Below are 22,735 nucleotides of genomic sequence, written 5' to 3'. Positions count from 1 at the left end.
ATGAAATGGGAAGATGAACTTGGGACAGAAATAGATATCCAGCAATGGCAGCAAATATGGTCAAAACCACCTCTTAAGACACCCTCGGCTAAGTTCCAAGAGGCAACTCTTAAAGTATACCTACAGCGGCACTGGACCTCTTTAAAATTATTTTGTATTAACCCATCCCTCTCACCACTGTATCGGAGAGGCTGTGATGCAGTAGGTTCATTTTGTCATACATGGTGGGATTGCGCATCAATCAGAAGATTTTGGTCCATGGTGTTTAGCACAATCTCAGACATCACTGGTCAATTAATTATTCCCACATCAACATTTGCCCTGATGTCACTTACGACCATTTTGACGAGCCATGAATCCATAAGAACTTAGTGGTTGTGCACTTGACAGCCGCTCATATGGAAATCACTTTTCAGTGGGAAAAAGCCAAGAACCTTACCATGAAATGGTGGCTGGACAGAGTATGGGACATAGCACTCTCTGAAAAATTAATGTACCACAGCTGCGCTATCGGAGACCAATCATGCAGAGATAAATTTGATGACACATGGCATCCCTTGTTGGCATATGTCAATAGAACTTTGCCCACCATCTCCCCACCCACTATCCATGTTTCCTTGTGGTGCCATTATGTATTCACGGCTGAGAACTAGATTTCTGTTACTATGAAGTTATGCGAGACAAAGAGGCATCATACATGGCTAACTGTGAGTACGTAGGAGAGTAAACCATAAACCTCCTAATATTTTGTAAACTTGTTAATTTTACTCTGTATCCTTGTTTCTGTTTGCTTACTTTTATTAAAAATTCAATAAAATATTATATAAATACATACATACATACACACACACACTCTGATAAATTCCTGGCTCTTGAAGAATATTCAAAACGAGAATCTGCCAACCTTAGTTGATAGCTAGTGCCAACCACAGGAAGTCTTTTGGCTTCCACTTGGTTCCTGAGCCACAGTTCTAATCCAAGATGTTTAGGATTACCCTTCTCTTATTTGTTCTCTCATGCCTTCAGGCAAAGACAAGATTGCTTCTCCTAAAAGTCAAGAGGTTAGCTTTTTAAACTACTTCTTGCATCCCACATCTTTATTTTTATGTACTTAATGGGCATAGAATTTTAACTACTGAAACTTGCTATAGCATGCAAAGACTGACAAATTTATTATGGCATACAGTTTTGTGGACTTGAATCCACTTTATCAGATGCATAATATATATATTCACTCTCTTAGCTACTTTCTACTTCTTAAATACTTTTAAGAATATGCTATCATACTTTTTCTAACTTCTTATCACCTTGAGGATTAGAATCCTATATAAATATTAGGGTAGCCAGGTGGCAATGAACCATGTTGGTCACAATGGGATTTATTTCTGAATAACCATGCATAAGATTGCATTGTTAGGATGCATTTCTAAGCATATTTAATAGGGAGTAAGTCCCACTGAATTCTGTGGAACTTACTTCTGTGTAAATACCCTTACACACTATCAATGAATACTGAAACTTTATATTTTTTAAAATCCAAACTGTCTGTCAATGGATTCCAGAGCTATGTTCCGTAAATGTGAATAGTATAGTATTCATGTGTTTATAAACAAACAGACCAAGCAATAACAACAAACTGAAAGGCAAAAACTGTAGAGCAGGACCTAACAATTTAAAATACCAGAACAAATAACAATGTCTTAACTGGTGCCAAAAAGAGTATAATGATGCTGTTGGTTGTACCAGAATCAGGGAACCACCACAGAGAAAGCCCTCTCTTTTCTGTATATATAGTGAACATTTGTTCTGGAAGGCACACAAAGAAGGGCCTTTAATTGAAACTTCCAGGTCCTCTTCAAAGGCAGCCCCATATATAGCACATTACAACAATCCAATTGAGAGGCCACCAGAACATGGATCATCATCAGAACTGGACTATCCCTAGCCAGAAATGGCTGCCACTGGTGAACCACCCAAAGCTGGTAAAAGGCATTCTGTGTCAAAGAAATCACCTGGATCTCAAGTGACAATGCTGGATCAAGGAGAACTCTCAAGCTGCTTATCTGCCCTTTTAAGGGGACCATAACCTTGTTGAACACCAGTCTCCCAAATTTAGGGACTACTAGCCACAGAGCCTCTGACTTGTTAGGATTCAGTTTAAGATTATTGGCCCACATCCAGCCCTGAATCCAGGCACTGATCAAGCACCATAGGACATGACCATAGCTCAATGGTAGAGCATTTGTTTTCCATGCAGAAGGTCCCAGGTTCAATCCCTGGCATCTCCAGGGAGGACTGGGAGAGACCCCCTTCCTGAAATCCTGGAGAACCACTACGTCAGTGTAGACAGTACTGAGCCAGATTTGACTCCATATAAGGCAAGCTTCATGTGCTCTTACATACCTGCACAGCCTCCCCTGACTCCGACGACACAGAGAAATACCGCTTGGTGTCATCAGCATATTGATCATGCATCACTCCAAACCCTCAGATATCACCCAGTGACTTCATAACAGATGTTTAAAAGCTTTAGGAATACAGATTGCCTATAAACCTTTACTTTTGTTGCTTTAACTCTTTTTCCTATAGAAAAAACTTTTTGTTTTATGGATATATAAAATAAGCTTGGCTTATTTTGTAAAGAAATGTGGGATATTTGATATGTTAGTTGGTTTAGATTATTTTATAATGAAAGGTGGGATGTAATTCTTTTTTTTTTAATTACTTTTTGGGATAAGTTTTGGTCTCTTGTTCCTTATTGTTTCAGTAATAAATACTTTTTATTTGCTGTAATGCTATGATAAATGTTTATACAGCATCTTGCAGCTGGTGCCAAGAGATAGGATAGTGTGTTCCTTTACTGAAGCTTCAAATCTTTACTCAGATCTTGTCCCTAATGTTTGAAGCTGAATTATACACAGTCAAACTGAGTGTATCTACTCTGACCGGCAGCAACTCTGTTTGGTTTCAGGCAATGGTATTTCCCATCTGAAATCCTGTTAACTGGAAATGAGAAGGGTTGAACCTGAGACATGCTGCATACAAAAAAGGAAGACATCTCTACCTCTGTATGCATTGGGAGGGGGGCATGACCAACAATTGGGGAGTTGAAGGGTTGCATTCTGCACCATAATCATGTTATACTTTGTTGTGAAGCAGGTGGGTGTCACATTATGAACTGAATGCCAAAATGTACGTGAACTGTCATTCCTGAGTATCAGGGTTGATTTCAAGTACATGTGGCTAGTAGTATTTGTACTCTCATTGTGGATACATGAAAAATCAAACTGCTATCACAGAAGTATACACCATTTTAAATGCATGGACTTGCAAAGATGGCTTTATTCTGCTTTTGTGGGAGAATATTCCAGAGGAGGTGCTCTTTTCTTGCCTTCGGTTTCCATTCATTAAGGAAAAAATTGCTACTACACCAAAGAAAAGGGTGATGGTGTCAGTGTTGTACTGAGTTGCCAAAAAACCTAAGCCCATCATTTGTAGCCACATCATCTCCTGGCTCCTCTTACTCTACCCAAAGCTTCACACTCCCTCACTGCTTGATTAATACATTCTGTCTGCTTTTTAAATACACCTAGGCCAAAACAGGTTTACAGCAGCCTGTTGTCGCAACAGCTGTCATTCAAGTTACACTCTGATATGGCAGCAACTTGTCAATCCTTGTGATTTTTACAACTGGGCTAGTACATGATTTTAATTGTTTAAAGCAGGCTGGGTTTTAACACCAACTAAAAGGTTGGGACAGCTATACGAAGGGAAAAAATACTAGCATAATCATTTAATGGTAAACCTTGGACTGGGGGTGCTTCCAGGTTGTCACTGTTTTCAGGTGGGATCCAATCACATCAAGGAAAAACTCAGATTATGCAGTGCAAATTGTTTTGTAGGTCTTCCACAACAAGCCTGCTTCCCCAAAAGATCAGTCTTTTTGCAGTAAGGAAAGTGGAATAACGCTTGCATGACACATTGTCTAACCTCCCCACAAACAAATCAGAGTGAATAAACAGGGCACCTGCAAACGAACATTGAACGTTTTTCACCATGCCCATGAAACATTCACACATATCATGCTTAGCATGGATGCAGCCATACTCAAACTGGTCTAGGCTGTGGCCAGTATATCACATTGTGGCCTTAGCGTACTACTGGTTCAAACGACAACTTTTCCTCCAACTTTGCTTTTCTTTTGCAAAAGCAAAGGAAAAGCACCTTTACCTGGTGGCCAACCTGGTGTTGCTCTTGGAATGTGTGAAACAGCTTAGAGGCTGTGCAAACTTGTCCCTGGTGCCTGCATTGTACAGCTTCAGCTACACTTGGGCCAAATTCCCTGAGGGCAAAGTGGACGGGGCTACATACACCACACGCTCCAGTTTGTCAGTTTGGATTTCTCACTGTGTGCTGAGAAAATAGCTGTCCGCCAATGCCCAGAAAGGAAATGCAATGCAGAAGAGATTCCCAAATGAGCTAGTGATGGAGGAGCGCTATCTTATTCCATGGCCAGTATGGAAGCCAATCAGGGTGGCGAAGGAGGGACAGAGCACTGTGCTTCATCAGCCCCTTATAGCTGACCATGGAAGAAAAGATTGCTCTCTTCTCCCATGGCCAGGTGGTTGCAGAACATGGCAGGTGAGGGGTGCACGAGAAGGGGAAGGGGACATGGCCTGAGTAGAGTTCCAGAGACCGCATTTGGAGACCTGGTGGGTCAGATTAGGACCAGAAGCTCCCTAGCCTGAGTTAAGCTATGAAGAGTAGGGCTCCTGCTGGGAGGAAGGGCGGGATAGAAATCAAATAATAAATAATAAATAAAAGGAAGACATATCACCATCAGTTTTGTATTTATCAAAACTTCAAATGTTTTGTAAAGCAATTGAATAAAAAATTGTACTTGCCCATTTCTGCAGTCCCATACTAAAATTAGGGGGGAACTGGTGAAGTTGAAGGACATGTGAAAAAGATATACAAGAAAGCTATGTTGTCTTAATGAGTATAATTAGTATTTTCCAAATTCCTTTCCAGTTATCATGGTAGTTCTTAATTGAAACCCTTCTGTGTTCTTAGGGGAACATTTTAGGACAGTTTATAACTTCCCACCTGCCACCCTTCAACTGCAGTTGTATTCAAATTCCCTGATGTGAAGTGTCATTGCTACTGTAGAGAAGTAATTTTAACTAAATAAAATGGGAATGCTGTAAATAAATGCTCCACGTTGTCAATATAATATTCTCTTTCTCTGCCTCTTTGTCAGTTGCCTTTTATTGACGCTCTGCAAAGCTGTGGCTGAAGATTTTGACTTTGTGTGTGTGTGCTGAACTTGTGGCTAAGATGCTCATGAAAGTTAATGACAATAGGTGATTACGTGAAATATGTTTCTGGCTTTAAGATCAAAATTACTGTGATCAAAATGACCTTGAGAAAATGGCAGTCTAATAAGACTTGTCCTGGGACATTGTAATATGTTTGTGTTGATGTATTAGATCATTAATCACTTTCTTTTTCCCACATTCTCAAATCATTTATTCTACTAATCTTATTTTCAAACAAGATATATAATTTTATTTTAAAATATGAAATTCACTCTCTAGGATCTGTCTACATTAACTAAATATTACCCAGTTAAACTGTGAATTGGCATATGCAAGGAAGCACACAGAAGGCATGCTTTCTTACATCAGGGCTGGGGTGTCCCTTACAATTTATGCTTTCTGGAGCTGATGGGAGTTGTAGTCCAAAACACCTGGAATGCACTACCTTGGGGAAGGCTGCTCTACAGTGAAGATCTGTATTGAAACTATTCCTGCAATGCATACCATGTTACCATTTTTATTGCCTTGCTAGGAAAACAATATCCATTTAGGCAGCAACTCTATAACCTTGCAGGCAAAAGGCAATAAGAGCTGACAAGTTTTCTAACTCCTGTTATTCCTTGTTAACCATTCCTAACAGTATTTGCAATGTTGTAACCGTTATGATTCTACCAACCTTCTCCCCACATCCTGCTCAAAAATAGGATGTTTTGAGAAGTGCACATTCGAATATCATGTTAAACCATGGTTTGGCCACACTAAATGGATGAAACTGAACAAGCCCAAACAAAGCATTTGGCTTACCTGCTCTCTCCTCTCTTCCTTCTGTGCAGCTGGGAGGAGGAATTTGGCAGAATTTCGTTTCGTTTTACATCAATTTCATAACAAAAGCCATATTTAAACCATGGGTTGTGGTTTGTTGAAAAGAGTTTGGCTTAAGCCATGACTACAAAAAATAAAAACGAAGCTAAATTCTGCCAAAATGTTCCTGTGGTTGCATAAGGAGTGGGGAGCACGCAAGCCCACCCTTACTTTGGGCTTAATGAGGCTCATCCATGTAGCCCAGGAGTGGCTAATCTGTGGCCCTCCAGATGTTTCTGGATTACATCTTCAATCATCCCTCACCACGAGCCATGCTGGCTGAGGTTGATGGAGTCTCTGGTTAGCCTCTCGTGAAGCAGCACTATGGTTTAGATTGCATACAAACATAGCCTTATGTGCATGGAGGGCTCTAGCTGAATCTTTGTATGAAATAGCTCTTTGTATGTTTGCCTCTTAGTAACCACAGTCCAGAGCTTGGAAAAGTTACTTTTTTGAACTACAACTCCCATCAGCCCCAGCCAGCATGGCCACTGGATTGGGCTGATGGGAGTTGTAGTTCAAAAAAGTAACTTTTCCAAGCTCTGCCACAGTCTCATCTCCCACCATAAACCACCAGATCTCTTGTTATAGAAATGTCACTGTATTGCTAATAGCATCTAATGTCATCCTTTCTATCCTCTTTGTTCAGGTACTTTGAATGATTAGGACATAATGACCGCTGAAGATTCCACTGCTAGGATGAGTAACGATTCCTCCAATATGCAAACAAATAAAGTTCCTGAAGGTGTGGCTGGTGCACCAAATGAAACTGCGCTATTACAACTAATAGAGCGCACTGGTTATACCATGGTACAAGAGAACGGGCAGCGCAAATATGGTGGACCACCACCAGACTGGGAAGGACTGCATCCCCCCCGTGGATGCGAAGTCTTTGTGGGCAAAATTCCTCGTGACGTCTATGAGGATGAGTTAGTCCCTGTCTTTGAAACTGCGGGACGGATCTATGAAATGCGCCTGATGATGGACTTCGATGGAAAAAACCGTGGCTATGCCTTTGTTATGTATACTCAAAAATACGAAGCCAAGCGTGCCGTCAAAGAACTGAACAACTATGAAATCCGTCCTGGGAGACTGTTAGGGGTGTGCTGCAGTGTAGATAACTGTAGACTGTTCATTGGAGGAATCCCCAAAATGAAAAAAAGAGAAGAAATTTTAGCAGAAATCTCCAAGGTGACAGAAGGTGTGCTAGATGTCATTGTGTATGCCAGTGCAGCAGATAAGATGAAAAACAGAGGATTTGCCTTTGTAGAGTATGAAAGCCACAGAGCAGCCGCTATGGCAAGGAGGAAACTGATGCCTGGGAGAATCCAGCTATGGGGTCACCAGATTGCTGTCGATTGGGCAGAGCCAGAAATAGATGTTGATGAAGATGTCATGGAGACCGTAAAAATCCTGTATGTGAGGAATTTGATGATTGAAACCACAGAGGATACAATTAAAAAAGTGTTTGGTCAGTTTAACCCTGGCTGTGTAGAACGAGTTAAAAAAATTCGAGATTACGCCTTTGTACACTTCTCAAGCCGGGAAGATGCCGTTCATGCCATGAACAACCTCAACAGCACTGACCTTGAAGGATCTTGTCTGGAAGTTACCTTAGCCAAGCCGGTAGACAAAGAGCAATATACCCGTTACCAGAAAGCGGCTAAAGGAGGAGGAGGAGGAGGAGGAGGAACAACTGAAGTCACTCAGCAGCCAAGCTATGTTTACTCATGTGATCCATATACCCTAGCATATTACGGATATCCATACAATGCTCTAATTGGTCCAAATCGAGAATATTTTGTGAAAGGTTAGTATACAGCTTTGGACACATTTTAGGAGCGATTATTGTAGCCATATTTGTAAGATAAACAGCTGGGGCCTGTCTGTCTTAAGTAAGTGTTAGGTTGCACAACTTGTTTTTACCCTAACCTTTACAAAACACTTTTTGTTTGAAAATATGTATGTCCTGCTTCTCAACTGTGACTTCTGAGGCAGTTTACAACGTGAATGACAAACAACAAATTGCCACAGTCCTTTTTTTCTTGATCGTTATGTCCTCTAACACTGAACTTGTGTATTCCCATGCCATTAGTTTGGAAACAAAATAGGGCTACCCAACAATAAGGTAACAGCTGGTATAGCACAGTGGGGAGGAGAGCCTGGCTGAGAGTCCAGAGTCTGTGAGTTCAAATCCCCGCTCGTGTCTCCTGGGTGTCAAGGGCCAGCTAAAGATCACCCCCACAGGGAGTGGCTCAGGGGTTATGTGCCCTGCCACCTGTGCAGCCTTGGGCAAGCTGCAGAGTCCCAAGGAGCCCAGTTGCCCCCCAGCTGGCAGTTGCGGACAAGGAAGGGGCTGGCTTGTGCAGCTGTGGCAAGCTGAGCAGGCCCTAGCCAGCTGGGGAGGACTAGCCTCAAAGGGAGGCAATGGTAAACCCCCTCTGAATACCGCTTACCATGAAATTCCTATTCATAGGGTCACCGTAAGATGGGATCGACCTGAAGGCATTTTATTTCCATTTTTCCAACAATAAGGTTGGAGTATTGTTTGTGCATGCTCATGTGACTCCTCAGGTGTGGAGAGAGAGATATGTTCGCAAATATAAAAGGGAAGTGGGGAAGAAAGTAGCCAGATGAGGATAACGCTCAGAGGACTCCAGGAGACACCAAATGTTGAGTGTGGTGATTGTTTTTTGTTTTTTTTAAAGGACAGAGGGTGGATGGAAAATTAGCTTGTTTGAGCCTTTAAAGGTTACAGCACCTGGAGGTAGAAATTGGAGTCGATGGGGATGTGTTCTATAAAGCTAAAAAAATGTCCCTATACTCTATGGAAAGACTTCAGGTAGAAGGAAAATGACACCTTTCCTGCTTTCTATAAATTTTATCTAATCTCCCACCCCACCCTCTTGTAATATATAACAATAATGCATTTACTTTTAGGTCTTGTCAATTTTAGGACTATATACTGGGGTGGAGGCTTCTAGTAAATTGGAAAGGTAATATTCCATTCCCCACTTTCTTAAAATATCTTCTCCCCTGTATCACCTGCATAAACACCAAAAAGCAGAACTGGTTGACTGCATTTTTATCCCACCTTTCCTCCAAGGGGGTCAAGGGGGTTTACATGGTTCTCTCCCCTTTCCTCCCCATTTGATTCTCACAGCAGCCCTATGAGGTAGGTTAGACTGAGAAATAGTGACTGGGCTGTATCGAACCTAGCACTAAGTCAGCGTCCTGGATTACTGCTAGCACAACAGGGCTTTCTCCACCCTCTCCTCCTGCACACCCTCTAAATCTATTATAGGGGTTCCCCAACCCTCCAGAGCAGATTTAGGGTGGGTGCTGAGTGTGTCTGGAGTGGGCAAGAGAGGGGAAAGTCCCATTAATCCTTGCACTGGTGGGACAAGTTGGTTGCATGCTGCCCACAGGCCAAAGGTCAACCCAGAGCTTTATGGTTCAGTGGAGATGACCATAATGGTTGAATTTTATTGTATTTTTATATTATGTAGATTTTAATGTATTGTGTGAACCACTCTGGTATCACTCAGTGAAGAACAATACAGAAATATCTTTTAAAAATAATCAGTTCTAATCCCAACACTTTAATCAAAGCTCCTGTTCCATGCTGATGGTAGCCCTGAACAGGAGCATTCTTGTTAGTGGCTGGGAATACACCGCAACTCCACTTATCTATGTTTTCATGGCAGTTTGCAGTATTCTGTCACCCTCTGACTAGGATTCTGCAGGAGGGTGCAGAGAATACAGAAATGAACTGCTGCACCCTCCAGAGGTCCTTGAAGAGAAGTCCTCCTTCCACACTGACCCTGCCCATTAAGAGTGAAGCAAATTTTGCTAGTCCTTCATATAAGCTTCCATTGTTATTTCCCTATGACTAATAGAATGTTCATCAAAAGACCCCAAAACCATTCATTTAATGTGTCTCAACAAGCTGATTCTTGAAAGACTGGCACAGAGTCAATATGTATGTGGTTCCATATTTAAAAGTTACACCTCTTTGTATTCTTGCATAGAAATGAATGAGTCCCTTTGATTTCTAAGACAGAACGTAAATACATTTATCTATTGGTTGTTTCACATTTCAGTTGATTACATGGACTGTAATTAATGGATTCATTTTGCATTTCTGATATTGTGGGTCTTTATAGTGACACAAGACTCTTTGTTGTTTTGCTGCAATGGACTAGCAGAGCTACCTCTCTGGATGCTATCACAGAAATAGCAGATGTTCTCAGAAATTATGGGCATAAATTCTTCTCTTTAAATTAAATGTGTTGTATGCAGTCAAAGAATTGTTTTTATTACATAGAACATAATAAATTTTATTGAAAACCAGAACCTTACCAAATATAATGGTTTACTATAATTATTGCAAGTCAATGCATTCAGTAATAACAAGTTAGACCTGCAACAAAATGTTGCACTTCAAAGTGTTCTGAGTATATTCAGTACAATAGGGCCCCACTCATACGGCAGGTTACGTTCCAGACCCCCGCTGTAAAGCTGAAACCGCTGTAAAGTGGGACTCATTGCATAGATTGGTGCGTGATGCCTGAAAACCGCTGTAAAAGCGGAACAAGCGTCATATGAGTGGGGCTTTAGTCTAATTGCGTCTAATTGAGACCGCTGTATTATCGAATCGCTGTAAAGCGGGGCCCTACTGTATTCATCAGGCTGTTTGGGCTTTTTTTTTCCCCCCCTAGGGCTTTCTTCATGAACCCCAGCCCCAAAAAGTCCTAACAAAATTAGACTTAAATGAGTATTTTAAACTACGAACCTTGCAGCATTGCAACTTCTCAATCTGAATAAAAAAACCCTTTAAAAAGATACACATATTTTGGAGGGTGGGAAAGAAGAAGGAAGCAGACTGCAACCACTAGCTTTTTACTTTTATCACACAGTAGAGAGAACTGCTATGGATGGCTTTCATCTTTATTTCTGTTAGTTGTGATGTTTGTACCCTACCTTTCCATAAAAAAATGCCAAAGGAGGCTTCCAATAAAATCAACAATAGAAAATCAACAATCTATATAATATGACACTATAACACAATGAAACCATTCAAAATCAGCTAAGAGCAGATAAAAAACAGTGACAGCCAGTTAAAAACATAATTATCTTACATGAAGATTAAAACACAGAGCAGCAAACAACAAATCAGCTTGGTATGCCAAATACATATTTAAATAAAAAGAGTTTTGCCTGCTGTCAGAAGGCCATCAGCGAAGGGACTAGCCTAGCGCCCCTTGACAGAGGATCCCAAAGGCTGGATACAGTCACTTTGTGACTTTTTCAAGTTCCCATCAAATGCACATCAGATACGGCAGGACACAGAGAAGGGCCTCTTCATTACCATTTCAACACCCAGGCAAGCTCATATGGGAGAAAACTGCCTTTCATGTAGCCCAGCCTACCAAACCATTTAGGGCTTTATAGGTCATAACCGGCCCTTTGAATTGTGCCCAGAAATGGACTGGCAGTCATCATAGCTGTTGCGACCTAGAAGTTGCATGTTCCCCATTGACCCCAGCCAACAGCCTGGCTACAACATTCTGAACCAGCTGAAGTTTCCAAACAGTCTTCAAGGCAGCCCCACATAGAAATCACTGAAGTTATGAGATGTAACTGAGGCATGTGACACCCCTAGGAACTGGTGTAGTTGGCGCACCTGCCTTTGCAGCTTCAAGCTCCCTATAACTACCCATCATGGCTTCTTCTATCGCCCAACCCTCAGTGCTGCCCCATCCCCAGAACATACCCTGCCTTCTTCGATCAATAGCTTAGGACCAATATCTGAGACAACTAAAACAGTAGTGTTAGAAAGTATTCTCAAGGCTGGCCTTGGCATTCAACAGATGATACGAGAACCAGGGTGAATGCTCAAATAAACCTTAAACTAAAAAAATAAGTACAGAGCATATTAAATTATTACTGGGCTTTATGCTCAGCACCACAAATAATGCAAAAGGCTCTTGTAATCTTTCTTTTTTTTCCAGTATTAGATTATAGTTTCCAATCTCCTGCGTGCTGTTGCTGCCACTGAGTGTAGTTTATCAATTGTGTGTTTTTATTTTCTAAGCAGGCAGCGTTAGAGGCAGAGGACGAGGTGCAGCAGGCAACAGAGCCCCCGGCCCAAGAGGTTCGTACCTAGGGGGATATTCTGCAGGCCGTGGCATATATAGCAGATATCATGAAGGGAAAGGAAAACAGCAAGAAAAAGGCTATGAACTTGTACCCAATTTGGAACTGTCTACTGTCAGCCCAGTTGCCCTTAAACCTGGCACAGGTCAGTATGATTTTTTGAGGATGGGAAAAACATTGGCAGCGGGGTGTGTGTGTAAAGGCATTCTCCTTTTTTAGGATGCTTCTAGATACTAGTTTGTCCTGCAAGAGTAGCAGCAGCCTATAGAGTAGCTTATATCTCACTTCTGGAAGAAGTAGCTGTTATCAAAGCAGTCATTACTGCCATTTTTTATGTTCCCACCATGCTGATCCTGTTACTGTAATTTGGAATAGCAGTGATCGGCACAGAGATCAACACACATGTAAGTCCTCTGCTGCTATTAACAATAATAATAATAATAATAATAATAATAATAATAATAATAATAATAATAATAATAATAATAATTTATTTTTGTTGTCCACCTCTCACGCAGAATGTGGGTCCCAAGACAGATTACATAGATTTAAAAATACAAAGCATACATAAAACCATATAGAAATTTAAAAATACAGAAACACACAAAGAACCTTACATAAACAAATCCATAAAATCCTTAAAAACATCAATACGAAGGAGTAAAAATTTAGCCAAATGCTTGGATAAAAAGATGGATCTTCAGTAGGAGTCTAAAAATGGGAAGATTCCAGAATGATGACATATATGTGTGCTGGTTTCCCACAAAAGGGTGGCATCCAGTTGGTGCCCTTGTGCTCTTGGAAGGGCTTTTGGGCCAGTGGATGATTTTGCTAACAGAAAAGGAGGTGCAAGTTGTCCCAATTAGGGATGGGTGAACCTGTCAATTTTGGGTTGTCAGTTCTCATTTTTCCAATCTTAAGCACATTTTTACATCACTTTGCAAATGTTTTAAGTCCTCATGAAATTCATCAGTGTTTAAATGTGAATTTATCTTAATCTTCATATATTTGCATGCAATTTTGCCTTATATAACTTTTCAATGCAATTTTGTCTAAGGCAATGCATTTATGTATGTTATTTTCTCCACCATATGCATGTTTTGTGCACATTTTACCACTGTATATGCATGTTTGTACACATTACTAGGTTGGAGAACTACACTGCAAAATTCAGAAAAGTGCAAAATTCAAAGGACGGCTGATTTTGGGTTCTTATACTGTTTCAAAAAGGAGGTTCACCTTTAAATGTGAGCTGAATTGAAATTGTTCCCCCATCCCTAGTTCCAATTCTTCCTCTCCCCACAGCCCCCACAGTGCCTTCTGAAAATCAGTTCCAGAGAGAAGAATGAAAGGTGGTGTGAGGGGCTGCAGTGGACAATCAAAAACTGCTTTCCCTCCTTTTCTGTTAGTGGAGGCATTTGCTAGACTAGAGCAAAAGCCCTTCCATGTGCACGAGGGCATCAATTGCATTCCATCCTATGTCAGCTGGAAGAGCCGACACATTCTTGAAAAACAAAGGTACATGCTGAGTCATACTCATGTGAGAAAATATACACCAATCAGGGAGAGAACCAGCTTACATATGTTAATATCCCAGGAAAAGAATAAATTTTACAAGATTCCACAAAATGCTGTATAACCAGTTCTCCTTATGCTAGATTAAAGGCTGCAACAAGAAATGTAGACTAGAAGTGCCTGGGCGAACAGTATTATTGTTTCAAATATAGACTGAAAATATCTTGTTCTGCTCTGTTTCAGTGGCAATCCCAGCTATTGGCACCCAGTATTCCATGTTTCAAGCAGCACCAACAGCAAAGATGATAGAAGATGGAAAAATCCATGCGGTTGAGCATCTCATTAGCCCCATTGCTGTTCAGCAGGATCCAGCTAGTGTGGCGGCAGCTGCAGCAGCAGCAGCTGTAATACCTACAGTTTCAACCCCTCCTCCTTTTCAGGTACATTTTTATCAAGGAGCTCCTGCTAGGCTTTTCCTTGTATATATAAAGCCTGGCTGCTTACCATGCTGCTGTTGAGACACTGCTCTTGTTAAGAAAACCAGACCATATTGCTGTCTCCAAGCGGTGGGATTTATTTATTTACACTGCAGTTGATTTGCTGGGTTTGGGTGGGAGCATAATTGTGTGGGATAGCTGCCTGTGGACAGCTGTGCCCAACAAGTTTTCAGTATTCCGACCAAATATCATTCTCTTGATTGTGGGTGTAATCATGTGAAGAATACTATATAGCCATAATCAAAATATAAATTATTTCAAAAGTTTTCCTAGGCAAGTAATCGGAGTATGTCCATACTTCGAAAGCATCTCTTACAGTGAAGGACAAGGCACATACTACAAAATCCTCGTACCTTTCTAAATGTTATGAAACTCATTCAGGAACTTGTGCAAACAATTATGGTGGAAACTATATTCTCAGCGTGGGGCCCACAAAAGAAGATGTGATAGCTGCAATCTTCCAAGAGAGGCTCCTAGCCCTTGGGAAGTGGCTGGGCATTAATAGGGAGACCATTTATAAATTAAAGCCATGAAGAATACAAGAGGGGAATTGCACTTACAGCACATGGCGTGGCAAAAACTAATCCAAAAGGGTGTTCCTTCTTGGAGACAAGCTAAGTTTAGATGTGGCATTGTTTGCATAGAAACAAGAGATGACGCTAACTTGGATTCCTGCATTTATCTTGGATTCCTGCATCGAGCAGGGGGTTGAACTCCATGGCCTTATAGGCCCCTTCCAATTCTACTATTCTATGATTCTGTATTTGAGAGATGTACGTCTTTTCAACATTGGCATGGTAGAGGAGAAGATAGTATCTCAAAGAAACTAAAATCTCACTATGCCAAGAAAAAACGATGTGGCCTGGTTTCTAATGTATGTGTTAGTATGCAGAATATAAAATCTATTTTAAAATATGTTTGGTTTTGACATTCTACAATTGTTGTTTTCAGGGCCGGCCTATAACTCCCGTATATACGATGGCTCCAAACGTGCAGAGAATTCCAGCCGCAGGAATTTACGGTGCAAGTTACGTTCCATTTGCTGCCCCAGCTACAGCAACAGCAACGATAGCCACACTACAGAAGAATGCAGCTGCTGCTGCTGCTGCGGCTGCAGCTTATGGCGGATATGCTGGATATATCCCTCAGGCATTTCCAACTGCAACTATCCAGGTTCCAATCCATGATGTCTATCAAACCTATTGAGGCAGCTGGCCATTTTTGGGGGGTGGGGTGGGGTGGGGTAATGTTGAAGGAACATTTTACTATTTATGAAGAAAGAACCTACTACGGAAGAATATGTTTGGATGTCAGTAAACTGGTGATAAAACCTAGAAGTGAAGTTTATATCAAATGTATCATCATGTTTGAAATCTTTTATACATATGAAGTTTTTACTAACTTTTTAGGTTGTTTTTAAATTTTAAGATGCCTGTATTCCTACATTTCTAAAATGGCTTGTTTGTCAAGGTCCATTATTCTATACAGGTTTATATACAGTAGTAGGTTTTTAGCATTATTTTCACCATGTTTTTGGTATGAAGGTTATTTTTTAGTAAGTTCTGCACTCCAGAGATTTCTATTTTGTAGTGCCTTTAATAATATATCAACTAAATATTAAAAAGTGCACCTGAGCAGCTAGGGAAAAGTTTTTAAACAATATATTTTGAAGAATATATTCATATTTAAAGAATACATGCAATAGTTTTTTTTTTAAAAAAATATACAAACGTGTGTCTTATTTAAAAAAGTTAAACTGGAAAGTGCAATTTGAAAGTGACTAAGATCTCTGCATTATGTCCTGGCATTTGTATGGTTTCTTTGTTATCTAGAGCCACAACTAAACACCTATTTGTTTATATAAAGATGCTCTCATGAATTAGCTGATATTAAACTATGCTTAATGTTGAGAAGAACCTTTTGCTTTTTCCATAGAGCCATCTTTGCATATTTATCAGCATTCTTTAGTTTTTTCAGACTCAGAGCAGGAGCAGAAGCAAGTCATTTATATTTCATGAAACGATATTCTTCAGATTTGTTCATTTACTACAGAAACAAATTACCCTAGGATTAAAAAAAAAAGGGTTTCTGGAACGCTATGGCATAACTACATGTAAAACTCTGAAGTAGTATGTGGATTGCTCCAAACCCTATCTGCAGACTTCTCTCTTCAATGTTGTTCCTTCATTAGAAAATAAACATCCTGATGTTATTAAACCAAGGTTCTTCTCCTCCCATTGGAGGAGGAACTATTGTCAGTGGTAGAGCACATGCTTTGAATGCAGAAAATCTCAGGTTCAGGCCCTGGCATCTGCAGCAAGATGAATTGGGTAGCAAGTGATATGAAAGACCTCTGTCTGAGTCCCTAGGTACCAGTCAAGATTAGTCAATACTGGCTAGATGGACAAAAGCCTGATCTCATATCAGGCAACCTCCTTTGTAACTAGTATCTTGTGGCAACTGTGAAAATGGAAATGGACTGCCTTCAAGTCGATCCCAACTTATGGCAACCCGATGAATAGGGTTTTCATGGTAAGCGGCATTCAGAGGGGGTTTACCATTGCCTTCCACTGAAGCTGAGAGGCAGTGACTGGCCCAAGCTTATGGCTGTGTGGGGATTTGAACCCTGGTCTCTCACGTCATAGTCCAGCACCTTAACCACTACACCACACTGGCTCTTTTGTGGCAACTGTACCTTGGTTTTATTTGTACATCCACAGAATAATGGGCTGCTTAGCCCCACCCTTTCATGACTATCTTGATTAAACTGTCTGGTAGAGAGAATTTGTTGACACTTGAGAATCAGTGATAGTAGGTCTTGCATCCCAGGATGCAAATAGCAGTGTTTATTGTAGATACTCATATTCTGTGCCTTTTAACTTAACCCAACACTTAAACATTCTAAGACAGAATGAACTAAGGGGCTGTTTATCTAAGGATGTGAATGTTGGCAGTTGTGCCCGTGAGTCAAGAGGTCTTTCACTATCTACCCAAGGTCCTTTTTTCAGATTTTTTCAGATTTATTAGGCATGGAAGTAAAGGAGCCACATAACATCAAGGTGTTGACATGATGGTCTTCAGTGCCCACTTCCACAATATTCTCCGCTTGCAATAAACAAAGACTATTTTGGGTGACAAGACTATCAGTGTATTTATTTTTCTTTGTTTCATGTACTAACCAGCTTGACCTTGTTTGGGCTGACAACCACCAAGGCCCAACTAGAATATTATTCTCTTAGTAGTTGCCAGAAATGGTGGATGCAAAGCCAGAAAGAAAAAACTGGCTGAACCATTTGCAGTCATAGCGCGCACTCTAAGGTGTCAGTGTGAGGTGGTAAAAGTAGCTGTCAGTTATGAGCAAGGCTATGTGTACTCTGCATAAAAAGCAAACAAGTCAGAATTCTCTGATGAGGAAATATGAATTCTGCACCAATGCAAGTCACACTCCATGACCACTACTAATAATCTACTCCTCAGGAAGGTCAAGGAGCTATGCAGGACACTAAAGGTCCCCAGCCTCATCCCCACAACCACTGGAAGTCTTATTCAGCCACTTCTATGGCTTCAGAGAGATCATCAGGCATTGCCAACATACTTTAAAGCATCACACTTTATTTCCATAAGAACTAAAAAAAAAAAAAAATGGCCCCAGAACTCAGTTTTCTAAGATTCTTGGCTATTACTGCATTGTAAACCTTTTCTACATTTGCAAGGAATTATGGCATACGCACGGCCCTAATTATAAGGTTACCTAATGTTCATTGAAGATCAAGAGGTAAATGTGCAGATAGAGGGCATATGTTGGAGCTAGCTACATATGCCAGTCACTTGCCTGTGCAGAGGTACAAAGTGGAGAGTAAGTTCCCTTTTCATCCTGTGGGTTTTCTCATCTCCTGCCTTATGCTTACACGTGAATAACTTCTGTTAACTTCATAATGTGACCAAGCTCTGTGTCCCAGTATACAGCATAGTTTCAAATGTTAGTTCTTTTTCTAATTTAATGTTGTAAAGACAGAGAATGTATGCTAGTGTAGTCCAGGACCAAATATGCTCTTGTTCACAGTAAATATTGCTTGTTAAAGTAGCTGTCTCAAGTTTCATGCTGAGATAAGGGGGATAGAAATACAGTACTTAAGTGCGTTTTATTCTCTTGCCTTATTCTCCTTTCTACTCATAGTTCCCATTAATGGGAGCTGTGCATGCACATTGGAGAAGGAAGACATATGGACCACTATGAGTTGTTGTTTTTTAAGCCTGTATATATATTTGCAATACATTTTATTTTAAAAGTCATTTTATTTCTCTGTATTACATGGTTATGTTGCATTGCACATAGCCAATGTTTTATTTCAACATTATTAAAAAGAAGTTTAATATTATTGCAGTGTTTTGTGGCCTGTTTAAAGGCTTTATTTAGTAGTGCAGTGAATGTAAAATACAGTAAACTTTGCATTGAGTATGGTTCAATCTGCTTTATGTGGCATGCTCTGGTACCACCTAAACCTTTTTTCTTTCAAAGCGAGGTGTGCAATAGATTATATACTGAGTGGGATCCAAAGGGCCATGAAGGGAGCCCTTTCACACTCAGTCACACTAGTACTTCAACAGACCCTCTCACCCATTTGCCCAAAACAGATGCTTCCACAAGTCTGGGAACCTGCTGTTGCAGCATGAGAATCTGGAGCTGGAAGCAACCACAGATACCCTAGTGATTTCAGTAGGGGTGCTTGGATACATACACAGCACCTTGGGACCCCAAACTGTGCATTTAATGTACACAGATTCCTGAGTCAAAGGTTGAGTTCACAAGTTTAGATCATGTTTTTAAATAAGTAATAGCTTCATATCAGAGCTTGGAAAAGTTACTGTTTTGAACAACTCCCATCAGCCCAATCCAGTGGCCATGCTGGCTGGGGCTGATGGGAGTTGTAGTTTTAAAAAGTAACTTTTCCAAGCTCTGCTTTATATCCAGTTGTGTTTTATTTCGAAACTTGGCAGTCCTACTTAGCAAGCTTTCCCTGAATTTAAATTATAATGAAAATATTTTAAAAAGTATCTTTTTCATAATAAATGAGAACTGGAAAGCGCTTTACTATAGAAACAAGTAGCAGTAATTATTGTTTCAAAAGGGTGGTCTTTAAAAAAATTCCACTATTGCTAGATTTACTGCTATACCCTACCTCAAAGGGCCACCGTTACTACTGAATTTTTTTTTTAATGAGCTAGATTGCTTTAAGCTTGCAGTCCAAAAAGCCCTGTCGCTCTTGGAATACAAATTCCAAATATTTGCATCAAGACCTGAATCCTAACCATAGCCTATTTCTTCCTGAAACATTAAATCTGAATGTGGGCTGTGCTGCCATATTACAAGGTTTTCTATTGTATTGTACTCATACCCACATGTATTTTAATCTGTTTTTACCCTGTTGTACACCACCCTGAGAGCTTGTTGCTATAGGGCGGTCTAAAAATGTAATAAAATAAATAAATAAATAAATAATATAATATAATATAATATAATTGAATATTTCTCCATACAAATAGTAACCTGGCCTTCATATATAAAACTGGCATTTCAGAGGGCACGCTAGGCTAGAACCATTCTCCTGACACGTAGTGTTTTGGAGAGTTTTTGTTTGCTTGTTTTTGTTTTGTTCTGTTCTTTTTGTATGGGAGAACATATCAGACCTATTAGCCCTTATGGTACATTCTAAAGTAGTACAGTCCAGACATGGTTTTCCACCTCACTGAGAACTTAAGAACACAAGAAGAGCCCTGCTGGATCATGCCAAAGGTCCATGTAGTCCAGCATCCTGTTTTTCAAAGTGGCCTATTACATGCCTATGGGAAGCCCACAAGCAGGACATTAGGCCCCTTTCAGCAGCTACAGATGAGGGGAATACGACACGAGTTTTGTCAGTGCTTAGAGTGCCACCTTCTGAATCATCTTTAATTAACCCACGTGATCAAGCAGACTTTTTCTTATTATATCCCTTCCACGCTATCTTGTGTCCTGCAAGTCCTGGCAGAATGGCTATCAATGGCAAAAGGCACAAGTAGGTGCTGAAACTAAGCAGCGCTGTTTTTTATTTTAAATCTTATTTTTGATCTCCCATCAGACATATGAGACCTGAGCCTGTGTTTTAAAATCTTTACGCAAGCAAGATGGCTTGCAGCAATATACCCAGAGTCTTTAACAGGAGTGCCACTCTTACTGTATTTTACATATACATGAATAGTATCTGCAACGAATGTGGATCCCAAACAAATAACTGAGTGATGTTCTTTAAATGCTTTTGCTCATAGGAACTCTGTACAAGTGCAAAGGTACCAGCTTGGAACACCTGGTAGCAGTAGCATCAAGGCCTTTTAGGCATCAATGAACCACCACTCAGTGGTCTAACTATGTAAACAATTTCTGAACCATTTCATTTATACACTACTGAGGCAAGTTTATGACTTGAAATGTGAACTTTTCTTAGGTTAAGAACAAACTATAAAAAGATATATATATTTGCCTTATTTTCAAATGTGCTATTATTTTAGGTGTTTTGCTGTATCTCCTGTCCTTTTGTGTATGTTGGTATTGCTGCTGTTCCATTAAAAGTACTTTTCTAGGAGGTAGTAAATAAAACATTCTTTAAAACCTGATTCTTGTCTGAAATGGCTTTTATTAACCATATTGAAATGGCCCTTTTCTTTGAAGTTTCAGACAGTGGAGCCATCAGGGTGGGACTTTGGGGACAGGAACCCAGGGCCCCACTCAGCAGAATGAGCAGGAAGGCCTCCAAATGCAGAATGATTGGCTTGCCACATTTTGAAGTGATGTCTTACATAACGCCATCTATGAGAGGGCCCATAAGATCATTGAGCCCAGAGTCTACAGTTACGTAACTGCACTACTGTGCTCAGATTATGTTTCAGGCCAAAAATGGATACTATTATAAGTCACACTAAAACTGCTTGTCTATTTCCCTCCTCTCCCTAACGTCAAGTTAACTTACCTGTTTCCTGATTTCGTGGTATTAGAGCCTCTCCAGACTGGTGTGTTTTTATTTTTGTTTTGCAGATGTATTCAGCAACATGTTGTTGATGAAATAATAGTGTATTAGCGGTCATTTAGATTGGATCGTCCACTCTGTTGTTTTAATTGTTTTGCTTCTTTATTGTTCTGAGATGCTTCCCCAGTGTTACTGCACTATTGGCATCTGGATGAGGCACTTTTGCAGTATAGTGCAGCAAAAGCAGGACAAAAAAAACAACCCTGGGACATTTGTGGCATAAAAGCGTAAAGGATTTCAGCAGGATGTTGCAGGACATGCACTGATTGGGAACAAAGTAGTCTGTCCGCTCTGAGACTTTTGCAGGCACAAACAGTCTTGAAAGTGGGATTGCATATAACTGCCCTGATACCATCATGAGCACAAATAATCAGGAACGGACCATAAAAAGGGTGTCAGCCCTTTGTGCTGCCACTCCACGTCACTGGCTTCAATCGGTAGGGCACAGGGAAAAACACAGTGTTGGGAGAGGGTTGAGGGGGGGCTGTTTTTATAACGTCAGTGGTTATAAGTTGTACTAGACGTTAGAGAAGTGGGTTGTGGAACTATAGTGGTTCTTCATGCCAGCAGTGTACTTACTGGTTTAGCATGGTATTCAATACTAGTTCTAGTCAGAAGAGACCCAGAGGTTAATGGACATGACTAACTTAGGTTCACAAGTTGTGAATAGGACTTAGCTGAATACAACTCTTAGTCTCAGATTGTGCCCCAAAGAGCTGAAGTACTTGTGAGTTTAAGTACAAAATTAGACAAAATAAATTTATTCAAAGTCACAACATAGTGTAGAACATGTAATAAATACAGTGTTCTCAACTGATGTATGTACATTTACAGTAAAATATCTTTGGATGATTCGCCCATAGCTCTACTGATGCAGAAGTAATGAAACATATGTATCAGTTTACAGACCCTCAGATAAAATTCTCAGTGTGTTATATTGGATTTTGAGGGGTATATGCCAACTCTGGATGTGCTCTTCCTGCGTAAACAGCAGGGGTGAGGAAGCCCTAGCTCTGCTCCAGACAATGAGCTGGATCCCACAAAAGGACATCTGAAATGGACCCTTTTTATTACTTTAGAAAAGAAACCTTCCTAATTTGCATCCACCACAAATTTTGGACGAAATTAGGACAAAAAATATAGTCATCATAGTTTGATCTTGCTATCCACAGTGACATAAGCTACAACTTTACTACCCCAATAAAAGTCAGGCAAACAACTATTCATGAAGAAAAGATCACCTATCTGATGTACAGAGGAAGAGGGTTGCACCTCCCAAGCCTGCCCTTGATGCCTGCGCATTTTATTTATTTATTTTATTGTT

At 40.3% G+C, this 22,735-nt stretch overlaps 1 protein-coding gene and 1 non-coding gene across 16 annotated transcripts in view; both read left to right on the top strand.

The window, feature by feature from the left end:
* RBM47 (RNA binding motif protein 47) overlaps positions 1 to 21,001 on the top strand; it is a 93,449-nt gene extending 72,448 nt beyond the window's left edge. For 8 of the 15 annotated variants that reach the window (XM_061584079.1, XM_061584078.1, XM_061584086.1 and 5 more), the window contains 4 exons: positions 6,829 to 7,989; positions 12,277 to 12,483; positions 14,097 to 14,293; positions 15,302 to 21,001. In XM_061584079.1, the coding sequence (XP_061440063.1) occupies positions 6,852 to 7,989; positions 12,277 to 12,483; positions 14,097 to 14,293; positions 15,302 to 15,556 (1,797 nt within the window). In that variant the 5' untranslated portion in view covers positions 6,829 to 6,851 and the 3' untranslated portion in view covers positions 15,557 to 21,001. Of the gene's footprint in view, positions 1 to 5,260; positions 5,364 to 6,828; positions 7,990 to 12,276; positions 12,484 to 14,096; positions 14,294 to 15,301 lie in introns of all 15 variants that reach the window. The other 7 variants (XM_061584084.1, XM_061584083.1, XM_061584085.1 and 4 more) reach the window with 5 other exon arrangements.
* Positions 2,213 to 2,288, top strand: TRNAG-UCC (transfer RNA glycine (anticodon UCC)). Its single transcript has one exon. It is a non-coding gene; the product is annotated as a tRNA-Gly (tRNA).
* Positions 21,002 to 22,735: the final 1,734 nt, after the last annotated feature.

This window comes from Rhineura floridana, chromosome 9, assembly GCF_030035675.1.
Source record: "Rhineura floridana isolate rRhiFlo1 chromosome 9, rRhiFlo1.hap2, whole genome shotgun sequence".
Classification (NCBI taxonomy): Eukaryota; Metazoa; Chordata; class Lepidosauria; order Squamata; family Rhineuridae; genus Rhineura; species Rhineura floridana.
Note: the sequence above shows the minus strand (reverse complement) of the source record. Positions and strands in the feature narration are given on the sequence as shown.